At 43.1% G+C, this 23994-nt stretch overlaps 1 protein-coding gene across 5 annotated transcripts in view; it reads right to left on the bottom strand.

Moving 5' to 3' along the window:
* The window catches only part of Nphp1 (nephrocystin 1), a 51652-nt gene that overhangs the window by 16012 nt on the left and 11646 nt on the right, over window positions 1-23994 (bottom strand). For 2 of the 5 annotated variants that reach the window (XM_060372135.1, XM_060372140.1), the window contains exons 5-13: window positions 18199-18412; window positions 16447-16548; window positions 15214-15323; window positions 14109-14151; window positions 13157-13244; window positions 12007-12104; window positions 6572-6700; window positions 2818-2892; window positions 1173-1283 (exon numbers count right to left, since the gene is read on the bottom strand). In XM_060372135.1, coding sequence (XP_060228118.1) covers window positions 1173-1283; window positions 2818-2892; window positions 6572-6700; window positions 12007-12104; window positions 13157-13244; window positions 14109-14151; window positions 15214-15323; window positions 16447-16548; window positions 18199-18412 — 970 coding nt within the window. The remainder of the gene's footprint in view (window positions 1-1172; window positions 1284-2817; window positions 2893-6571; window positions 6701-12006; window positions 12105-13156; window positions 13245-14108; window positions 14152-15213; window positions 15324-16446; window positions 16549-18198; window positions 18413-23994) is intronic. The other 3 variants (XM_060372138.1, XM_060372137.1, XM_060372139.1) reach the window with 3 other exon arrangements.

Here is a 23994-nt window from a genome sequence, read left to right as displayed (position 1 = left end):
GGAATTTGGAAGCTTTGTTTTACAGGGGGATGGAATACAGGAATAAGTAACGACAGGGTCGCTTTGCTAGGAAGCTCAGCTCTCCTGCCAACTGCCAGAGCCACTGGGGCTCACGTGGCTCTTCTCATGTCCTACCCCGCTATCCTGACAATGTACAGGACGATGCGGTAAACTGACACGCTCTTCCTGTGACAGCGCTCTGTGTAGCTGCAAGGCCAGGTGTAGATGCTACACCTGTCAAGCCGTACTCAGAGAAAGGACACGGGGACTCACAAGGGTGCACACCAGCAGGTGTAGTATTTCTCCTGACAAACACTAAAGCGCCTAGCTGATGTTCCCCGGCCATTCTCTCGAGTCCCTGAGCAAGAACTGTGACCCCTAGAGTTAAGTGGCCTCAGCTTACAGAAGACAGTGCTGCAGAGTCCCAGCCTTTATGAGTTATCGTTCGTTAAAAGCAACAGGAGTTCAACAGTGCAATAAATGCCAACTAATACCCCTCTCCTGTAAATACCGCTAAGCTTTACCGCATGCAAAGCAAGAGCCAGGGCGCTAAGATGGCTCAGTGTATCAAGGTCCCTGCTGCCAAACTTGATAACAGGAGTTCGATGCCTGGGACCACAGGGTAAAGGGAGAGAGTTGACTCCTACAACTGTTCTCTGAACTCCATACTGTGCCCACCCATAAATAAAATACAATACTTTTAAAAAATGAGAACCAGCATCACTCTGGTTCAGTTTCTGATACACAGAAAGCCTTTGCTGTGATTTGAGTGTGAATGTCCCTTTCCTGGTGGTACTGTTTTCCATTTTGGTGGCGCCTTTAGGGGGCGGGCCTTGATGGAGGAAGTGGGTCGCTGGGGTGGGCCTTGAGGTTTATGGTCCAGTCCCACTTCCTGTGCAGTGTCTGCCTCCCTCTTGACTGCTGCTGCAGTGACACTAGCTCGCCTCCCTCTGCTGCCTGCCATGCTTGTCCTGCCATGGTGGAAAGATCCCTGGGAACTGTGGGCCAGAATAAACCTTTCCCCTAAGTTGCTCATCGGGGCATTTTACCATCACAACACAAGTGCAGCTTAGCTAGCACAGCTTCTGTTTGTTACTCTGCTGGTAAATCGGATATATTTCTAACGGTTCCCCTTTGATGCGTTAGAAGTTTGTCTTTCAATTTTGACATACATTGCGAATGTAAGAAATTCCGAGTTCAAACAATATCCCGAGGTCTGGAGTTGAAGAATTGGACCTGATAAAGCAGTCACCATCGAGCAAGCATGGCAAGATGCCGGTGACCTAGAAAGATAAGGAGACCGAAGTTACTGACCAAGGTGAAGAGTGCATCTGTGAAGGGCTCACCCTCTCCTCGTGGTAGACAGAGATGCGCGCTGCCAAGATGTCTCAGTGAGCAGAGGGCTTGCTGCCAGGCCTGAAGCCCAGGTTTCTGGAGCCACGAAGGAGGAGGAGAGTGCGGACTCCTACATGCCGCCCTCTGACCTGCATTTGCATGTATGCACATGGATGTGCTAAGCTAGACAAATGCAAAACAAACAAACAAACAAACAAACACTTTCTTGCAAGTAGGAACATTTAGCTTCTCTGCTGACAGGGAGATTACCTTCAACTTCCTTGATTTTTTTCCCCCCTAGAACAGGCAAGAAGCAGAGTCCCACAGGTGTGACAAAATGCATTTATATTCTATATCACACTAACTACTGCTAAAGGACTAAGGACACAGTGCACGTGGCCTGTCCACAGTGTCCATCAGTTCACAGATGTATATGTTCATGTAAACTCCCACATAACTAGAGCACGGGAAGTGCTCAGCTTCATTCAAGAAGTTCGCTCAGACCGATTTACTCTTCCCAGCAGTACATCCTCATCCTGGGAACCCAGAAAACCCGCCTTCAACACTGCACATGCACAGATGAGGGAGCGGCCTGTGCCGGTCTGAGACAGAGGTCAAGCAGTGCTCCATGGAGGCAAAGGGCTTTGAGGAGTTGTGCCACAGAGCAGCGAGGACACAAGTCACATCAAATGAGGTGGCTGGGCCTCCAGCACAGCCTGTGCCCTCTCCCTGACCCTCCGTTTTGTGCTAAGACCTGATGCAGAAGGAGGAAGGGAAATGGAGGGCTTCTAGGGTGCAGTGGAACAAAGGAGTTAGTTATGGGAGGGAAGTAAATGCCGAAATAATGAGTCCTTGGAGGTAGAAAAGAAAATAAGCAAACCACAAACAATACTGTAGAAAGAACACGGAGACTCCCTGACTCCCTAGCATCTGTGTGAAACTGACTCAGGGGCCTGAAGCCCTGACTGCCGTCTTGACAGGATCTGGGTGTAATGCAGTCCCCAAGGCAGTGCCTTTGATTTTTATCTGGGGAAATGACAAGTGCCATTAGCACAGTTAGAAGATTTCATTTTGAAAAACACTCCAATCCTAATCTTACCTTCTTGCTTTCTGCTCCATCAAAGGGCATTTCCTAAAGTTGAAATCTACTGAGAGACTGTGATCAGCTTCAGTGAGTCAGGGGCCTGAGGGATTTTCCCCAAAATCATCAAAGAACAATAAACACCATAAAAATTTCCATTTGACCCTCTGTGCACCACACTTTGGAATCTTCCGATGCATCTTTTTTGTTTGTTTGTTTTGTTTGTGTAGCTCTAGCTGTCCTGGAGCTCACTCTGTAAACCAAGCTGGCCTCGAACTCACAGAGATTCACCTGCCTCTGCCTCCCAAGTGCTAAGATTAAAGGCATGCACCACCACCATTCGGCTTTTGGTTGCATCTTACATTTCACAGGTGGAGGAACCCACTCAGCAGATGGCTTACCTGGGGAGAAAAGGTCCATGTTTTGGGCTTTTTAGGCTGCCACATGGCGCGGACTGTATGGATATTACTCAGAACCTGAAATGAGATTTTCTCATTTGAAACCACACTGTAGGAGCCTTTGAGACACAGCACTTCTGAGTCTCAAGCCACCAACAATGGCTGCACTGAATAGTACAGATTCATTGTGAGTGTGTGTGTGTGTGTGTGTGTGTGTATGTGTGTGTGTGTGTGTGTGTGTGTATAGGATAAAGAAAACAGAAGAACAAGAGATTAGAAGGAAGAGAAAACCAACCATGCAACTGAGGGTAGGAGCCCGGTTCAAAGCATGGTTAGCACATGTGAGGCCCAGAGTGACATCTCTACCAACAAGAGAAAATCAGTGAAATTGAGGCATCCAGCTGAAAGCCACAGGCCCCTCGTCAGCATGTCTGCCTCCTTGGGCGCTGCAGCCTTTCCGTGAACTGCAGCCTTTTAGAGAACTGGGCCGCGCGGGAAGGCTGCCCTACAAGCGGCATGTCCTTCCTTGGTTCCGACAGCAGTGCTTCTTATTTGTGGCAGTCTTCGAGTTACTGAGGAAGAGCTTCAACAGCATGAGGACGCGCACTCCTACTAGACACCCTACCACAGGAAACCTGTTATAGATCAGTTTCATGAGGTAATGTCTACCATTTTAGTTTAAGTTCTATTATTTTGATGTGTTAGTTAAAACTCACACTTCAACCTGGAGTAGGGCACGCTGGTGTACCCCTGCAGTCCCAGCAGAAGCCTCCTGATGGAAGGACTCTTGACTAAGGCACACATTTAGGGCAAGACACCCCTGTGCTTATCCAAGACCTCTGTAAGCTACACTTCAGGTTCATTTTCCGATGAGTACAAAAACCTTCTCCTTCCTCCTTTAACACACGGGTTATTGATAAATCTGCTGCTTTCCAAGTGTGGCAGGATTTCTCTACTGATATTTCTGTTATTGCTCTTTTGAATCAGTTACCTTTCTTGCTGCTGGGACAAAATAGCTGACAACAGAAATTTAAGGAAGGAGGGTCCATCTTGACTCGCTGAGTGTGCAGCCCACCACAGCGGGGAGGAGGCGTGGCCACAAGCTCTGGAGGGGGTTGTTCACACTATGGCCTCACCAGCAGGGACAGCCCACTGCTGCTGCTCAGCTCACACTCTCCTCCCGCTTTCTCTGGCCTGTGACTTCGGTCTGTGGGGTGCGTCTGTGGCATACCCATTCTGCGTGGGTCTTCCCTCTCCAGTTACGCCTCTCTGGAACTGTTCTCAAATATATAACCAGGGATGTCTCCTAGGTGATTCCAAGTCTGGTCAAGAGACAATGAAGATGAGTCAGCACCCTGTCTGTTTTAGTTGCATGCGGACCACGACCATGCGTCACATGGCTCTGATGCTGTGAAATTGGTTCGGGCTTGTGTTCTGCTCCGCAATTGTCCATCTGTTGTGGTACATACTCCATGTACGCTCAGACGTATGTTTAAAACATATACACTTTTTGGAAATCTCTTTCCTACACGTATTTGTCTTGTGGGGAGTGTGGGAAGGCACATGCCTGCCACAGGATGCATGTGGATGTCAGAGGTAACTTGTGGGAATCGATTCTCTCCTTCCACCATGCAGGTCCCAGGGATGGAACTCAGGCCGTCAGGCTTGCAAGGCTACTGCCTCCACTTGCTGAGCCATCACACTGGTCCATAATGTTCTGAGGTGAAGGGCAACTGTTTGGTCTAGTTTGTGTTACTCTTTTAGATTCTTATTTTAAAGTTAGTTCTGTGTTACTGAAAGACAAATGTTGAAGTTTTCACCCATACTTCTGTCATTGCTCATTTCCTTTTTCAGGTGTGTATAGGTTTAGTTTTGTGTATTCTGAAGATCTAGTGGCCGTGCACACACCTGAAGCTGTTATGTCCTCTGGTGATTTATGTTTCCTCGCTACGTAGTATCTACTTTGTGGACTATGTCAATGGCCTGTCTTTTCCACCTTCGACTTTTGGCCTACCTGTAGTATTATATTTGAGGAAGGGCTTCTTGTACAGAGCATATAGTTGGGTCTCTCTTCCTGTGGTCTATCTTTGCATTTCCCTGATAATTTGTTACACGTCCAATACACATATTGGGTTCCCAAGCATTTTTCAGAATTTTGTTTACTTAAAAATTTGACTCATTTTTTTTTCCCTCAGATATTCTTGAGTTGTTCCTGATCTTAAGGAAAGTGTTTGATATTTTCCTGTTAAGTCTGGTTATGACCTTGGGTTTTTTCATATTGCCCTTTAAAGCCAGGAAATTCCCTTCTATTTCTACTTTGTAGAAATTTCTTAGACGTCATGAACAGGCATTGAAATTCCAAAATGTTTCTCCATCTATTGACCTTTCACTGTGTACATGGTCTTTCTTCTTTGTGCTGTCAATATGACAGACTACAGTGATTGCTTGTCGAGTGTTCAGTGTTAGCTGCGCAGGTGTGTACATCTGAATTCTTGGAAGAAACTCCTCGTGGCTGCGGTAGGGTGTCCTTTCTACACTGCTAGGTTCAATTTGAGTATTTTGATTAGATTTTAGTTTCTACAGCCGTGAAGGATACTGGCCTTTTAATTTCTCTTTCTTTTTATGTCATATTTGATATCAAGTTTTTCCTGGCTTTCTGAGATGAAGCATTTTCTTACCTGTTCTCTATAAGAAGTTCATATGAGGCTGGTTCTGTCACTTTTTATGCTGGGAGTAAGTCACTAGCAAAGCCACCTATGCCTAGAGTATTCCTTGGAGAAAGAGTTCTTCTTGTTTTCATTCTTTTCACACATTATTCATTTTTATGTTAGTTTCAAATAAATTATGATATTCCAAGAAACTTTTCATCAGTGTTTCCAAATTTCCTGGCATGAAATTGATTGTGAGATCCCATATTGCCCCTGATGTTGAAAGATCTTTGTTAATGTCTGTTTCTACTCAGATAGTGGTAATTTGTTTTCTTGCTCTTTAAAAACAATTTCCTGATTAGTTTTACCAGGTACCTTTCAATTTGATTCTTTTTTTAAAAAACCCAACTTTTTAATGTTTTCTCTCTGGTTCGTTTTTCTCTTATTTTGTTAATTTTTGTTATTTCATCTTCTTGCTACTTTCAGGCTTAACTTACTCTTCTACTTGTAGGTTTTTAAGTTGGTAGCGTGGCAACTGAGTCTTTATTCTTTGCAGTATTTGCAGTTAAAACTACAAATTTCTATCCAGGCACTAAGAATTTTCTCATAAAAGTTTTTTTTTTTTTTTTAAATCATCCAGAATTTTGGTTGATACTGCACTGGGTAACAACAGTCTCTAGAACCAGGGAGGAACAGAGGGGGAAGCTTTGTACAGATACAGCAATGCTCTGTTTTCCCGTTTACAGAGTTGGTTATACCCTTGTATAGATTTATCAAAATGTAGTACTCTGGTTAAGACCTGGGCTGAGTAGAGCAGGAGAACAGCATGAGAACCTTAGATACATTAGCTCAGACAGTATCTCTGATGTAACAGTATCACTCAACAACTCACAGAACCAGGAGTTAAACCTAATCAGAGACAGTGCGGGTGCGCTACCACCTATTTATTTTGCTATGTGTGCGTACATACAGATATGAGCATATGTGATCAGAGAGAGAGAAAAGGCAGGAACTGCTTAATGTACTATATTTAATATGGGATGCTAATAAAATCCTTTTTTCTTATCCTGGGGTGACTTGACTTACTTCTCGGCATCTTTAGTTCTTACCTTACTACCGTCAAACAGACAGAGGCGTACATGTCTGCTGAGAACCTGTATACTTGTTCCGGGGAGAGGAATCATTTTACAGCTCCACAGCGTCAGAATCAATGAAACACGACTTGCTCTTGACATAATCTGAAAGAAAAATTAAGCACAAAACTTATTTTATTGTTTATAATAAAATCCATTTTTTCTAAAAACATCTTTTATAAATACAACTTAATAAAATAAATTCATCCATTCCTCCACTGAGGGGCATCTGGGCTGTTTCCAGCTTCTGGCTATTACAAATAAGGCTGCTACAAACATGGTTGAGCAAGTGTCCTTATTGTGTACTTGAGCATCTTCTGGATATATGCCTAGGAGTGGTATAGCTGCATCTTGAGGAAGCTCTATTCCTAGTTGTCTAAGAAAGCACCAGATTGCTTTCCAGAGTGGTTGTACAAGTTTATCTTCCCACCAGCAGTGGAAGAGGATTCCCCTTTCCCCACAACCTCTCCAGCATGTGTTGTCTCTTGATCTTAGCCATTCTGATGGGTGAAAGGTGAAATCTCAGGGTTGTTTTGATTTGCATTTCATCTATACAATGGAATACTACTCAGCAATAAAAAACAAGGAAATTATGAAATTTGCAGGTAAATAGTAGGATCTGGAAAAGATCATCCTGAGTGAGCTGTCCCAGAAGCAGAAAGATGCACACGGTATATACTCACTCATACAGACATATAATATAGGATAAGCCTACTAAAATCTGTACACCTAAAGAAACTAATCAAGAGGGAGGACTCTTGCTAAAATGCTCAATTCCTATCCAGAAAGGCAAAGAGGATGGACATCAGAGGAAGGAGAAAAGAGGGAACAAGTCAGGAGCTTGACACAGAGGACCTCTGAAAGGCTCTGCCTTGCAGACTATCAATACAGATGCTGAGACTTATGGGCAACCCTTGGGCAGAGTGCAGGGAATCTTAGGAAAGAAGTGGGAAACAGTAAGATCTGGAGAGGACAGGAACTCCACAGGAGAGCAACAGAACCAAAAAAATCTGAGCACAGGGGTCTTTCCTGAGACTGATACTCCAACCAAGGACTATGCATGGAGATAACCTAAAACCCCTGCACAGATGTAGCCCATGGCAATTCAGTATCCAAGTGGGTTCCATTGTAATAGGAATAGGGACTGTCTCTGACATGAACTGATTGGCCTGCTCTTTAGTTACCTCCCCCTGAAGGGGGAAACAGCATTACCAGGCCACAGAAGAAGATAATGCAGCCACTCCTGATGAGACCTAATTAACTAGGATCAGAAGGAAGGAAAAGAAGACCTCCCCTATCAGTGGACTTGGGGAGGGGCATGCAAGCAGAGGGTGGAGGAAGGGAGGGATTGGGACGGGAGGAGGGAGGGAACCATAGGGGGGATACAAAGTGAATAAAGTGCAATTAATAAAAAATTTTAAAAAAAGAAAGAAAAGAAATGCATTTTGTATCCAGCCACTTTGCTGAAGGTGTTTATCAGCTGTAGGAATTCCTGGGTAGCATTTTTGGGGTCACTTATGTATATACTATCATATCATCTGCAAAGAGCGATATTTTGACTTCTTCCTTTTCCGCTTAGTCTCGCTTGATCTCCTTTGACTGTCTATTGCTCTAGCTAGGACTTCAAGTTCTATGTTGAAGAGATACGGAGAGGGTGAGCAGCCTTGCCTTGTCGCTGATTTCAGGAGAATTGATTTAAGTTTCTCTCCATTGAGTTTGATGTTGGCTTTAGGCTTACTGTTTATCAATTCCACTGAAATGAGGGACAAGGTAAGGCTGCCCACTCTCTCCAGACCAGAATCTGGAAACAACCCAGATGTCCCTCAGTTGAGGAATGGATACAGAAATTGTGGTACATTTACACAATGGAGTACTACTCAGCAATGAAAAACAAGGAAATCATGAAATTTGCAGGCAAATGGATGGAACTAGAAAAGATCATCCTGAGTGAGGTAAGATCCAGAAAGACACTCATGGTATATACTCACTTATACAAGTAGATATTAATCCTATAATACAGGATAAGTATATTATAATCCATAGACCTAAAGAAGTTAAGTAACAAGAAAGACTCTAGGGAGGATGCTTAATTCTCATTTAGAAGGGCAACTAACTCTTCAACCAGAAGTGGTTGAAGAGAGAAAACAGGACAAGAGTCTACTATAGATGTCCTCTGAAAGACTCTACCCACCAGGGGATCAAAGCAAAGCTAGGACTCACTGCCAAACTTTGTTCAGAACACAGAGAGTTTTATAGAAGAGTGGGGGATAGAAGGACCTGGAGGGGACAGAAGCTCCACAAGGAGACCAAAAAGCCAACATATCTGGGCCCAGGGCCCCCTGCAGAGACTGATGTACCAAGCAAAGAACCGTGCATGGAGGGGACCTAGACAACCTGCTCAGATGTAGCCAACAGGCAGCTCAGTTTGGGTTCATGTGGGTTTCCTAGTAAGGGGAGCAGGGGCTCTGACATGGACTCTATTGCCTGTCTTTGATCACTTCCCCTGGTGGGGTGGCCTTGCCAGGCCACAGAGGAAGAGGATGCAGACAGTCCTGATAAGACTTGATAGATTAGGGTCAGATGGTGGAGGAGGAGGGCTCCCCCTTTCTGTGGATTAGGAGAGGGGGATACCAGGGAAGAGGGAGGGAAGGTGGGAGCAGGAAGAGATGAGGAAGGGGGGCTACAATCAGGATATAAAGTGAATAAATTATAATAAATAAATAAATTAATTAATAAAATAAAAGAGAAAAGAAATGGAAAGCTGGGTATAGCAATTCACTCTGGAAATCTCAGCACTTAGGAGGTGAAGGCAGAAGGATTAGGAGTTCAAGGCCAGCCTGGGCTACATAAGACCCTGTTTTAAAAACAAGCAAGCAAAAAAGAAAATATATGTAGATGAAAAAACAAAACAATCAAGGAGGAGTACCCTGGGTAAGATGTTCAATCTTCATTCAGAAAGGCAAATGAGACGGATATCAGAAGAGGGAGAAAACAGGGAACAGGACAAGAGCCTACCACAGAGGGCCTCTGATTCTACCCAGCAGGGTATCAAAACACATGCTGAGATTCATAGCCAAACTTTGGGCAGAGTACAGGGAATCTTATAAAAGAAGGGGGAGACAGAAAGACCTGGAGGGGACAAGAGCTCCACAAAGGGAGCAACAGAACCAAAAAAAAAAAAATATGGGCACAGGAGTCTTTTCTGAGACTGATACTCCAAACAAGGACCATGCATGGAGATAACTTAGAACCCCTGTACTGAAGTAGCCCATGGCAGTTCAGTGTCCAAGAGGGTTCCCCAATAATAGGAACAGGGACCGTCTCTGATGTGAACTCATGCGCTGGCTCTCTGATCACCTCCCCCTGAGGGGGAAGCAGCCTTACCAGGCCACAGAGGAAGACAAGAAGCCAGTCCTGATGAGACCTGATAGGCTAGGGTCAGATGGGAGGGGAGGAAGACCTCCCCTATCATTGGACTGGCGGAGGGGCATAGGAAAAGAAGAGAGAGGGAGGGTGAGATTGGGAGGGGATGGGGAAGGGGGCTATAGCTGGAGTACAAAGTGAATAAACTGTAATTAATAAAAAGAAAATAAAAACTAAAAAACCCCAAACAAACCCCAAGAATTTTATACAAACATATACACACAATACAGTTTCAGTGAAGTTCACTTGAAATCAAAATCAGCCACTTGAGGTAAATTTTCATACAGCTACATTTGAAAGTTGTAGTTTTTGAAATTACGTATAAACTGCAATGAAAAGGACATGTAGGACTCATAGGAAAAAGGGAAGATTCGACCATGAAACCACTGTATTCCCGTCTGCATTCCTGTAGGGATGTGTGTGGACAGCTACTGCAGTTGTGGCACCAGAAAAGGCATCAGTGTCAGCTGGCTCAAGCCTCCTTTAGTTTGGATTCTGTCATGAGTTGACGACAAGCCCTAATATTCTGTACCACCTCTCCCAACCCTGGCCACATGGGGCTTTGATTCTTCCCCTGAGGCTCTGGGGAGGGAAGGAAAGACAATGAAGATAAATATCTGGAAGGCGCATGCTTGCTCTAACTGTGGGAGGTGGAACCCTGGGCAGATGTGGTCCCGGATGGTACAGGAAAGCAGACCGCAAGGATCGAGTGTCACTAGCGAGCGGCACTCCTCCTTAGCCTGCTTCAGTTCCTGCCTCCAGCTTCCTGCCCTGACTTCCCTGAGTGATGGAGTGCAACTGGACAGTTGTAAGAAGAAATAAACCGTTTCCTTCCCACATTGATTTTGTTTGTGGTACTTTTTATCACAGCAAGACAAACTCCAATTAAGAAAATCCCTCTCTGAGGTTATAGAAAAGAAACAATTGCTGGGGTTGAGGGAAACTTGCTGGAGAGTTGCAGGAGGGGTGGCAGGGCAGGGGATACACACAAAAGCACCCAAATGGAGCGTTTGATAATTCATCACCCATGCTGTGGTGTGGCTTTTCAGTGACACAGCTACACAAGTCACCCATGCTCCTGTGAGTGACCCCACTGACTGCCTGCTTCACACTGGACCCCACAGAATCATTTCTTGGATCTGTCATGGCCCTCTCTATCTGGGGTGAACAGAAATATCTTCCCAGCAAAATCACACAATGGAGATACTTCACCAAACCGCAGCACTAACATTTATTGTGTTCTTACGTGCCCAGTATTGATCTTTATCATTCAATTCCCACAATAACTGTGTTGAAAGAATTGTTGTTTTTATTATTTACCTTGGTTTTTTTTGGTCTTTTGTTATTTTGTCTTTTTTTTTTTTTTTTCAGAGCTGAGGACTGAACCCAGGGCCTTGCGCTTGCTAGGCAAGCGCTCTACCAACCCCTGTTGTTTTTATTATTAATCACCCATTTTTACTTATAAAAAAAAAATGAATGTAAAGATAGAGGGCAGGAGAAATGGTTCAGTGGTTAAGAGCACTGGCTGATCTTCCAGGCATCTGAGGTTAGAGTCTCAGCACCCATGTGGTGGCTCACATCTGTCTGTAACTCCAGCTCCAGGGGACTCAACTCCCTCTTCTGGCCTCTGTGGGCACCAGGTAAAATCTGGTACACAGATATGCAGCCAGAACACCCCCACACCCCACAGTCTACTTTAGGAAAAAAATGCAGGGTAGTCAGAGCTACATAGTGAGACCTTGTATGAAAAAAAGAGGAATGAATAATATATAAACTTAGAATTATTTCTTTTATAATGAGAGAAGAAAAACAGAAAAGAGGAAGAAAAAGTTGAGGCACAAAATTCAAATTATAAAACATCGGAAATATAAAATATCGGAAATAGAGTGTGTTCTTTGCAATGTATTTGTGAGTTTACATGCTTTTTACATGCTTGCCACAGGACAGACACAGGACATTCTCATTTGACCAACAGTAATGACACCTACCGTGCCTGCCTTAGCGTCCCACACAAGATCTCTGAAGGCCAGCTGTGATGTCGTGAGCTCCGGCTGCAAGAAGTAGCTTGCCCGAAACTGGTTCCCTGCTAAAACAACATTCCTTTTGTTTTTATTTTTATTTTTATTTTTTTACAATAAGAGACCTAAAATTCAAAAACCAAATTCCTGCTGTTACATGACAAGTTTAGCAAAAGTCTCTGAGAAGCTAATAAGAACTCAGTTGCCAAGACAGATGTACCAATATGTTTGTCACAGAACTTAAAGATATAAATACCAGACTGGCCTCTAACTCAGAGGTAAGCTCAAGAAGCCCTTCCAAAAAGAGATGAACAGTTCAGCTACACAGGAGAAGCCTGCCACTAACGGTTCTTAGAAAAGCTTGCAGACAGAGGGTGTCAAGCACCAGGAAAGCCTAGGATGGACAAGGAAACAGAATCGCCAGGTAGGAAGAACACTGTGGGACAGTCTTGTTACAAAGAAGGATGATGGGGCCTGGAAACCGGCCCTTAAAGGCTGCAGGGTTAGGTGCCCTGCTAATACTGATGGGAAGTACCCGTCAGAGGAAGGCTAGGAAAGGTCCGCTATAGATACAGGAAAGGGCAAGTAATTAAGAAATCATATTTGTCAAACAAGGAAAGGGGCTGGGGCCCAGAGCACGTACACAGCCGCTTCCTGACTGCTTAGGAAGAATGAGGAGAAGATGAGCCTCAAGAAGAGTCAGGACTGGGGAGACAAATCAGTGAAGCACAGGCCATGTGAGCCTGAGGACCTCAGTTCTCTCCTCAGAGCTCAGTTCTCGGTTCCCTCAGAACCAGGCAAAAAAGCCGAGAGCAGGGCAGTGGGACACACCGTGGGCCCTGTGCTGGGGTACAGAGGCAGGAGATCCCCACCGCTTCCCTCAAAAACATGTGGTAGGGGACAGTTGAGGTATCAACCTCTGGCCCCAGGATGTGTGTGCACAGGATCTTACACACACACACACACACACACACACACACACACACACACACACACTCTCACATGGAGGGGGTTGTAGATTTAGTATCTTCAACTTGTTTGAACACGTTGAACAGAAAAGTTCAGCTTCAGCCTTGACTGCTTAGCTACGAGTGTGTAGAGGCTGAAAGCCCTGTGTTACCTTCATCCAGTAGCTGGGAGAGTGTGGAAGGCCGGAACCCTGCAGGAATAGCTCCCATCGTGGCTAACACATCAACTGTACTTATCTGCTGAAGAGAGGAAAGTGAAATAGACTTGTTTCCATTCCTCTCCTTTCCTCTGTAATACTTCAACACTATTGTAACCCCCAAAAGGGAACTATAAAACATACAGACTTTGAAGTAAGAAATACTGCAGTCTAACTCTAAATTCCTAGAGGGTGGCACTCATCACAAACCTTGGTCTTTCCTAAGGACTTTGACCTCACACAGTGACCGGAGTACCGGGCTCTGGGTTCTAAATCAGCTGCTTCAAGTTCATCCTGCACCAAATGTCCCCACTCTTGTCAATTTCTACAGCACAGGCCACTGTACAAATGCTGAATGCTGCCCTGACGTGCACTTTAGAATCAACAGATGTTTTGTGTGTGTGAGCGCCTGCCCACCCACTCACACAAGCACAGCCTAGTAACTAAGGAGGGGAGGAAAGAGTACAGCTACATTGCTAATGCGGATGGTTTATAGGGCTGGGAGACTCTTCACAGTGTTATCTAATTTCTCAGTGATGGAATTATGGGTAATTTCTTACTCTGATATCGTTTTTGTTTTTCAAATAGCTGACATTTAATATCCCCAAATGATAGGAAATTCACATAGGAGCGCAGGGTAATTCCAAGCTCTAAAGTCATATCACAGATGAGATTCTCTGCTCCTCTTGCAAAAGCACCTACTGAGAGATGCTGTTTGGATCACGGGCTCACTACAGCAGGCGTGCTCTGTGCTCTGTGCACCTCGCGCCTGTTAGGATCTCTGCTGCCCTCCAGTGTCTACTCTGCTCTGAATTCAGTCTGAACTACTAAGAAACAAACCTCATGTGTCTTACTTGTCAAACACGTAACTATTATTAGACACAAAGCGTGTGACGGGGAGACCAACCTCTGAGATAGCTTTCCGAACAGCGCTCCAGTGGGAATCAGTTCTGGGGAGAAAAGGGAACATGGTCAGTGCAGGGACCCATGATGCCTATTTCAACGGGGAGTTAGAGAACAAAATGCATAATCACCTACCAACTCTGAAAACTACCCAGTCTTCTTCTTTGAGGAAGCCAAACTAGGACTAAATGCCCCAAAATAATTACAAAATTAAAGTAGCAAAACTAGTTTCCATTTCAGGAAAGTGTTATTTATAATAGTAAAAATTAAGCCAAAAACTTGAGGCTGGAGATGGTTTAGTTGGTAAAATGTTTGCTGTGCGAGTGTGAGGACTTGAGTTCTATCACCTAGAGCCAACAAAGCCAGGTGTGGTGCTATGCATTAGTAATCTGAGAGCTGATGAGGTAGAGACGGCAAGGTGCCTGGGGCTCCTTGCCCACCTAGCCTAGCCTAATTAACCCCAGGCCCCAGAAAAACCCAATATCAAAAATAAAACACACACACACACACACACACACACACGTTGTGGGATGGTCTTGTGCACTTTGTATTCAGAACCTGATTTTTGTACTCCAAGATCTGGTTGCAGTCTTGACATGGCCATTGTCATTTCCATGAAGAATCTCCTGTGTCACTGTTGTGTAAAGGATGCTCCCCAATTATCTCTGATTGGTTAATACAGAAGCTGATTAACCAATAGCTAGGCAGAGAGGACAGGAGGCAGGACTTCTGTTCCCAGTCAGGGGCCCTCAGGTAGGGAAGGAGAGAGGGTACCAGGAGGAGGTCACCATGGGTAGTTCTATGTGAGGACGGGGTTACAGCAGAAGGCCAAGGTGAGTCTAAATGGCAGGCAAATGGGCACGTGGCTGGGAAGTAGCCAGACTAGCACAATTGGGTAAGAATAGGTGAATATAAGTCATAGTTCATAAAGTTTGTCGAATAAATCTAATAGGTCTCTGTGTTAATTATTTGGGAGCTATGGCAGGTATTAGAAAAGGTCTTACTAATACCATAATCCAACACACACACTCACACACTCGCGCATGCACGCACACTCAAATATGCACACATCTTCTTTAAATTGCCCGGATGCCCCTCACACCTCATACCTCTGCTTCACTTCAGCTCCATCTGCAGTTTCATCCTCCACCTCCACGTCCTCTTCACTGCCCTCCTTGAGGCCTTCACTTGATTCTCGCGTGTCTTCCTTATTATAGGGCTGAAGATTGTAGACATACAAAGTGATTTTCAGTCAATACGAAATCAACCAATAAAAGACCTCTATCTTTAAGGAAGATTCAGCATGGATGAGGAGATTTGTATGTAGATCTTGCAATATATGTTTGGTAACGTCACTATTGAAAACAATGACAGACGGGCATGGTAATTCCAGAACTTGAAAACCTGAGTCAGGAGGATCATGAGTTCTAGACTAGTCTGTGCTCCACGGCAAGATCCTATGCAAGAGGAGAAGAAGAAAAGAAGAAGAAGAAGAAGAAAGAAAAAGGAGGAAGAAGGAGGAAGAAGAAGGAAGAAGGAGGAGGAGGAGGAAGAGGAGGAAGAAGAATTAAAAATTAAGGAAAGAATCAGTAAAAGTACTGTAAGAAAATAATCTTGAAATGAGGAAACCTTTTTCAGAAGTAATAGCAAATATAAGAACAAAAGTCATAATTGAAAAGCCTGATAGATTTGGCTAACAAAAATACACAAAGCAGAAAGACAAAATATCAATCCCAAATGTCTGAAGGGTAATATCTTCATTAATATTATAACAGCTGTTACATTCAGTAAGGATGCTCTAAATAGGAAATGAGGAGTATAATAAGTGCAAATAAAACAATAATGAGATTGGTTTTGATGAATATGGCTAACACTGTCAAACATACATTCTCAGATGATGGCACATTGTTGAAATGAATCAGATCCAAAGATGGCTGTGTGGACGATGGCGGCAGCAGATACCTGCTCTTCAGCTCTCCATCTCACTTCTGAAAGAATTTCTGATTGCAAAGATCACTGGCACTGGGGAGGCTGAGACAGGCAGATCCCTGGGATGTGGTGGCCTGCATAGCAACCCAACGAGAGACCCTCTCTAAAAAACTAAGGTGGACGATACCTGAAAACAGCACTAACCCTCAGCATCACCTTGATGGGATGCCCCAGAGCTCACAGCATGTCCCGGGAGACAGGCTAAGGTAAGTGCACATTCCTCTACTCACCATCTCTACAAAAGTAAAGCCAGCTCTCTATCTCAAAAAGCAAACCAGAATCACAGCCCCAGACCTCATTGCTGTCAAAATAAAAACACGTGAGCAGGAAAGGCGTAAACGATCAGGACTAACCTCCAAGTAGGTCCTGGGGATGAGACCCTCGGCGCCTTCAGCATCCTTAGCCAGCCACCACCCATCAGGCTTTTTTTCAATTATATGGAGAATGTCTCCTTTCTTAAATGAAAGCAAAGTAGAAACTGAACAAAAACTATATAACCATGAACAATATTTCATTACAAATGCTTCTAAAACATCTTTTTACAAAGGTAAAATGAGCTTATTTTTAAAAAGTTCCCCACCCCCCGTGGGAGGAGCAGCCCCGAGGACATGGAAGCCAGTCCTGATGAGACCTGATAAGCTAGGGTCAGAGGGAAGGGGAGGAGGACCTCTCCTAGCAGTGGACTTAGAGAGGGGCAGGGAGGAGATGATGGAGGGAGGGAGGGGTTGGGAGGGAATGAGGGAGGGAGCTACAGCTGGGATACAAAGTAAATAAACTGTGATTGATATATAAAAAAATAAAAAAATAACAACAAAAAAAGTTCATAACACTCTACTGCTGACTCTCTGCAACTATAAATGAACCACTTCATTCAGCTACTTAGCACACACACACACACACACACACACACACACACAGGAGATGCTTATATTCAAATGAGAAGCACCCCTTCTCTCAATTTTTTGGTGTGTTTAAATTCTTTGCCTGCATGCATGTCTGTGTACCACAAGAATGCGTGGTGCCAGTGGAAGTCAGAAAGAGCTCTGGGTTCCCTGGAACTGGCGTTACAGGTGTTTGTGAGCCACAATGTGGGCGCTGGAAACCAAACCCAGGTCCTCTATAAGAGCAGCAAGTACTCCTAACTGCTGAGCTATCTCTCCAGCCCCTTCATTATCATTTTTAAGGCATTGTACTTATGCCAACACTTTGATTATTATATAAGACATTTTGAATTTGTGAGTCTCTATTTGGAAAATACCTTTCAGAGGCAGCATGTGAATCCTTGGGGAAAATCAGTTCTTAGAGTATACATTATGTCTAAAATTGATGGAATTCTTTAGGACTAAAAAAATTAATCCTATGAACTAAAATGTAAATGTATTAGTTTTATAATAAACTTGTATTTTGTATTATTAACTTGCTATTTAATTTTGAAATTTGATAGCTACCAGGACTAAGCTTAGTATATTCTTTAACATTTCCAATTCCTGTTGATATCAGAAAGTCGCAAGCTTCTTTAAGAACCATGAGCCTAAGGCCAGGCTAACTTAGGAGAAGTGCTTGCTTGGCAATCAGGTAAGGATAGTTTGCTCTCCAGCGCTGAGGAAACACTCTCCTGAGGTTCTTTTCCACCCACCTGCTACTCATGCATGCACAGATCAAGCATGACTGACTGGAAGAAATGCCTTTGCAGTGTGTTTGGGTTTCTGGCCTGGAACTCTCTGTAGAGTAGGCTGGTTGTGGACTGTCTCTGCCTCCCAAATGCTGGGAGTGAAGTAATGAGCACAGTTCCAGGAAGCTGAAGAAGTACCTCTAACAGCATGAAGCATGCCTGTTGCCTCACGCTACAGGAGCTACTCGAGCTAAGTAATTTCATGCATATCACAGTTAAGGAATTTGCCCTGCTTAGGAGTTATCAAAACCACGGCGATTTCAAAAAATCTTTAGAAGAGGTAATTTTGATGCCAGACCCTCCTATTAGTGCTACATATGTTACAGTTATCGTAAAGAAAGGTTTCCTCTCGGGACCCTGTCACACAGGCACACAGACAGCCTTTTCTCACTGTGCACCCGGCCAGCCTGTGCTGCAGACCTGCCCCACCTACCTTAAATGTCAGGTCCCCGGCCTGCTGAGCACTGAAGTCCCCGAGAGCAATGTACTTGACAATGTCTGCTTGCGTGGGGGAGGCTTGTTCATGACTCTCTTCCTCGTCCCCTTCTGATTCTTCTTCCTCTCCACCAGTTTCTTCAGTTTCTTCAGTTTCTTCCTCATCTTCTTCAGTGGTGTCATCTTCCTCTTTGTCACTGTGTGCTTCAATTCTGTGAAAAACAGTTGTACCAATAGGCTCACCCGAAGTCACATCCGGGCACAGAGTGAGCAGAGAAGGCTTGTATGGATAAGAGCTGCTCCATTTTTGGAGCTGGAAGCAGAAAAAGTAGGAGGAGAGTGTGGCTGACAATTTCCACCATTGGGATGAGCTCACAGGGCTAGAGAGACTGAGGGCAAAGATGAGCTGAGGCAGGGGGCTGTATTCAAACCCTTGAGTTGTCCCTGAACACACGGCTCAACCATCTTAGTACAGTGCTGACAGCACAGGCATGGCATTTCAATTCTGCCTCTACCCATTCTTCCTTGAGTAAACCCAGGTTAGACTACTTAGTCTCGTGTGTTTGTAGAGCTGGGAAGGGAACCAAAGACCTTATGTGTGTTAGGCATATGCTCTACTACTGAGCTACAACCCTAGTCCTTGGCCAAACTCCTTAGCCTCCCCCAAATGTGGGATTACAGACATGTGCCACCATGCCCAGAAAGAGTTGTAATTATTTCACGAAGGACAAAACAAAAAACAAAAACCCATGACTTTTGTCTTTGCTGATCTGATCCACTCTTTATCTGTTCTCATTTTCACTCCCTTTTTTAAATTAAATTTTTATTTTTTATATTAATTATAGTTTATTCACTTTGTATGCCATCTGCAGTCCCCTCCTTCAACCCCTCCCAATCCCACCTTCCCCTTCTTCATCTCCTCCTATGCCCCTCTCCAAGTCCACAGATAAGGGAGGTCCTCCTCCCCTTCCATCTGAACCTAGCCTATCAGGTCATATCAGAACTGGCTGCATTGTCTTCCTCTGTGGCCTGGTAAGGCTGCTCCCTCATCCAGGGGAGGCGGTCAAAGAGCCAGCCACTGAGTTCATGTCAGAGACATCCTCTGTTCTCCTTACTCGGGTACCCACTTGGACACTGAGCTGCCATGGGCTACATCTGAGTAGGGGTTCTAGCTTATATCCATGAATGGTCCTTGGTTGGAGTATCAGTCTCAGAAAAGACCCCCGTGCTCAGATTTTTTGCTACCTTCGTGGAACTCCTTTCCTATCCAGGTCTTTCTATCTCCCCCTTCTTTCGTAAGATTCCCTGCACTCTGTCCAAAGTTTGGTTATTAGTCTCAGTATCTGCTTTGATACAATGCTAGGTAGAGTCTTTCAGAGGCCCTCTGTGGTAGGCTCCTATCTTGTTTCTTCCTTCTTCCAATGTCCATCCCACTTGCCTTTCTGAGTGAGGATTGATCATCTTACCCAGGGTCTTCCTTCTAGCTCACCTTCCTTAGGTGTACAGATTTTTGTAGGTTTATTCTATATTATATATCTAGTAACCACTTATAAGTGAATATATACCGTGTGTATCTTTCTGTTTTAGGGATACCTCACTCAGGATGATCTTTTCTAGTTCCCATTATTTGCCCGCAAAGTTTATGATTTCCTTGTTTTTACTTGCTGAGTAGTATTCCATTGTGTAAATGTACCACAATTTCTGTATCCATTCCTCCATTGAGGGACATCTGGGTTGTCTCCAAATTCTGGCTATTATGAATAAAGCTGCTATGAACATGACTGAGGAAATGTCCTTGTTGTATACTTGAGCATATTTTGGATATGCTAAGAGTAGTATAGCGGGATCTTGAGGAAGCACTATTCCTAAATGTCTGAGAAAGCACCAGATTGATTTCCAAAGTGGTTATACAAGTTTACATTCCCACCATCAATGGAGGAGGGTTCCCCTTTCTCCACATCCTCTCCAGCATGTGTTGTCACTTGAGTTTTTGATCTTAGCCATTCTGATGGGTTAAGGTGAAATCTCAGGTTCGATTTGATTTGCATCTTCCTGATGACTAAGGACGTTGAGCATGTCTTTAAGTGTTTCTCTGCCATTCTATATTCCTCTATAGAGAATTCTCTCTTTAGCTCTGTACCCCATTTTTTAATTTGATTACTTGATTTGTTGCTTTTAAACTTCTTGAGTTTTGTATATATTCTGGATATTAGTCCTCTGTCAGATATAGGGTTGGTGAAGATCCTTTCCCCATCTGTAGGCTGTCATTTTGTTCTGATGACAATGAGTGCCCTTTGCTTTACAGAAGCTTTTCAGTTTCATGAGGTCCCATTTGTTAATTGTTGATCTTAGAGCCTGTACTGTTGGTGTTCTGTTCAAGAAGTTGTCATCTGTACCAATGAGTTCTAGGCTCTTCCCTACTTTTTCTTCTAACCGATTTAGTGTGTCTGATTTTATGTTGAGGTCTTTGATCCACTTGGACTTTAGTTTTATGCAGGGTGATAAATATGAATCTATTAGCATTTTTCTACATGCAGACATCCAGTTAGACCAGCACCATTTGTTGAAGATGCTACCTTTTTTCCATTGTACGGTTTTGGCTTCTTTGTGTGGGTTTATTTCTGGGTCTTCAATTCTATTTCATTGATCCACCATTCTGTTTCTATGCCAGTACCATGCAGTTTTTATTACTATTGCTCTGTAGTACAGCTTGAGATCAGGGATGGAGATACCTCCAGATGATTGGTTGTTGTACAGGATCGTTTTGGTAATTCTGGGGTTGTTTTTCCATATGAAGTTGAGAATTTTTCTTTAAGTTCTGTAAAGAATTGTGTTGGTATTTTGGTGGGAATTGCATTGAATCTGTAGATTGCTTTTGGCAGGATGGCCATTTTCACTATGTTAATCCTACCGACCCATGAGCACGGCAGATCTTTCCGTCTTCTGATATCTTCTTCAATTTCTTTTTTCAGAGACTTGAAGTTTTTTTCGAATAGGTCTTTCATTTGCTTGATTAGAGTCACACCAAGGTGCTTTATGTTATTAGTGGCTATTGTGAAGGGTGTTGTTTTCCTAATTTCTTTCTTAGCCTTTTTGTCTTTGGTATACGGGAGGGCTTCTGATTTGAGTTAATTTTGTATCCTGCCACTTTGCTGAAGGTGTTTATCAGCTGAAGGAGTTCTCTGGATGAATTTTTGGGGTCACTCATGTATACTATCATATCATCTGTATATAGTGATACTTTCACTTCTTCCTTTTCGATTTGTATCCCCTTGATCTCCTTTAGTTATATTATTGCTCTGGCTAGGACTTCAAGTACTATGTTGAAGAGCTATGGAGAGAGTGGGCAGCCTTGCCTTGTCCCTAATTTCGTTGGGATTGATTTAAGTTTCTCTCCATTCAGTTTGATGTTGGCTATAGGCTTGCTGTATATCGCCTTTACTATGTTTAGGTCTGTGCCTTGTATCCCTGATCTCTCCAAGACTTTATAAACATGAATGGGTGTTGGACTTTGTCAAATGTTTTTTCAGCACCTACGGAGATGATCATGTGGTTTTTTTTTCCTTCAGTTTGTTTATATGATGGATTACATTGATGGATTTCCATATATTAAATCACCCCTGCATGCCTGCGATGAAGCCTACTTGGTCATCATGGATGATATCTTTTATATGTTCTTGGATTCGGTTTGTCAGTATTTTATTGAGTATTTCTGCATCAATGTTCATAAGAGAGATAGGTCTGAAGTTCTCTTTTTTGGTTGGGTCTTTGTGTGGTTTACGTATCAAGGTGACTGTGGCTTCATAGAATGAGTTTGGTAATGTTCTTCCCATTTCTATTTTGTGGAATAATTTGAAGAGAATTGGAGTGAGCACTTCCTTGAAGGTTTGGTAGAACTCTGCACTGAAACCATCTGGCCCTAGGCTTTTTTTGGAAGGGAGACTTTTGATGACTGCTTCTATGTCCTACCTGATCTTGATTTAATTTTAGTAAATGGAATCAAGAAAAATTTTCATTTCCTTTAGATTTTCAAATATTGTGGCGTATAGGCTTTTGTAGTAAGACCTAATGCTTGTTTGGATTTCTTCAATGTCTGTTGTTATGTTCCCTTTTCATTTATTATTTTTCTGATTTGGATAGTTTCTTTCTGCCTTTTAGTTAGTTTGGCTAAGGGTTTATCTATCTTGTTGATTTTCTCAAAGAACCAGCTCTTGGTTTCATTGATTCTTTGAATAGTTTTATTTGATTCTAATTCATTGATTTCAGTCCTGAGTTTGATTATTTCCAGTCTACTCCTCTTGGATGTGTCTGCTTCTTCTTTTTCTTCTTTTTTTTTTCCCTAGGACTTTCAGGTGGGCCATTAAGTTGCTTGTATGAGATGTTCCAAATTTCTTCTTGAAGGCACTTAGTGCTATGAATTTTCCTCTCAGCACTGCTTTCATTGTGTCCCATAAGTTTGGGTGTATTGTGTCTTCATTTTCATTGAATTCTAGGAATTCTTTAATTTCTTTCTTTATTTCTTCCTTAACCCAGCTGTCATTGAGTAGGGAGATGTTCAGCTTCCGTGTGTGTAGGCTTTTTGCTATTTCTGTTGTTGTTGAGGTCCAGCTTTAGTCCATAGTGGTCAGGCAGAATACAAGAGATTTTTTTAATCTTCTTGTATTTGCTGAAGCTTGCTTTGTGACCAACTATATGGTCTATTTTGGAGAAGGTTCCATGAGGTGCTGAAAAGAAGGTATAATCTTTTGAATTTTGGGTGAAAAGTTCTGTAGACATCTATTAGGTCCATTTGATTTAGGACCTCTGTAAGTGCCTTTATTTCCCTATTCAGCTTCTTTATAGATGATCTGTCCCTTGGTGAGAGCACAGTGTTGAAGTCTCCCACTATTAAGGAGTTGGGATTGATGTGTGATTTCAGCTTTAATAATGTTTTATTCACAAATGTAGGCGCTCTTGTAATTGGGGCATAGATGTTCAGAATTGTAATGTTCTCTTGGTGGATTTTTCATTTGATGAGAATGAAGTGCCCCTCCTCATCTTTTTTGATTTATTTTGGTTGAAAGTCTATTTTGTTAGATATTAGGATAGCTACCCCAGCTTGTTTTCTGGGTCCTTTGCCTGAAAAACATTTTTCCAGTCCTTTACTCTGAGATAGTGTTTATCTTTGTTGCAGAGATGTGTTTCTTGGATGCAGCAGAATGTTGGATCCTGTTTCTACAACCGTTCTGTTAGACTGTGTCTTTTTATTGGAGTGTTGAATCCATTGATGCTGATAGATAATAGTGACCAATGAATGTCAGTTTCTTTTTTGTGGAGTTGGTGGTGCTACTGTGATTCATTCCTTGTTTAATTTTTGTTGAGAAATATCTGTATCCGATGTTTTCTTGGGTGTAGTTGTTTTCATTGGATTGGAGTATTCCTTCTAGTATCTTCTATAGGGCTGGTTTGCTGTGTAGATATTGCTTAAATTTAGTTTTGTCATGGAATACTTTGTTTTCTCCATCTATGTTGACTGAAAGCTTTGCTGGGTATAGTAGTCTGGGTTGGCATCTATGGTCCCTTAAAGTCTGCATGACTTCTGCCCATGCCCTTCTGGCTTTCATAGTTTCTGATAGGTCTACCTTTATATATTACTTGGCCCATTTCCCTTGATGCTTTAATGTCTTTTCTTTGTTTTGTAGATTTATTAGTGTTTTGACTATGATATGATGTGAGGAGTTTCTTTTCTGATCTAGTCTAGTTGGTAGGCCTCTTGTATGTTTATGGACATCTCTTTAAGTTGGGAAAATTTTCT

Source organism: Meriones unguiculatus, chromosome 18, assembly GCF_030254825.1.
Source record: "Meriones unguiculatus strain TT.TT164.6M chromosome 18, Bangor_MerUng_6.1, whole genome shotgun sequence".
NCBI lineage: Eukaryota > Metazoa > Chordata > Mammalia > Rodentia > Muridae > Meriones > Meriones unguiculatus.
Note: the sequence above shows the minus strand (reverse complement) of the source record. Positions and strands in the feature narration are given on the sequence as shown.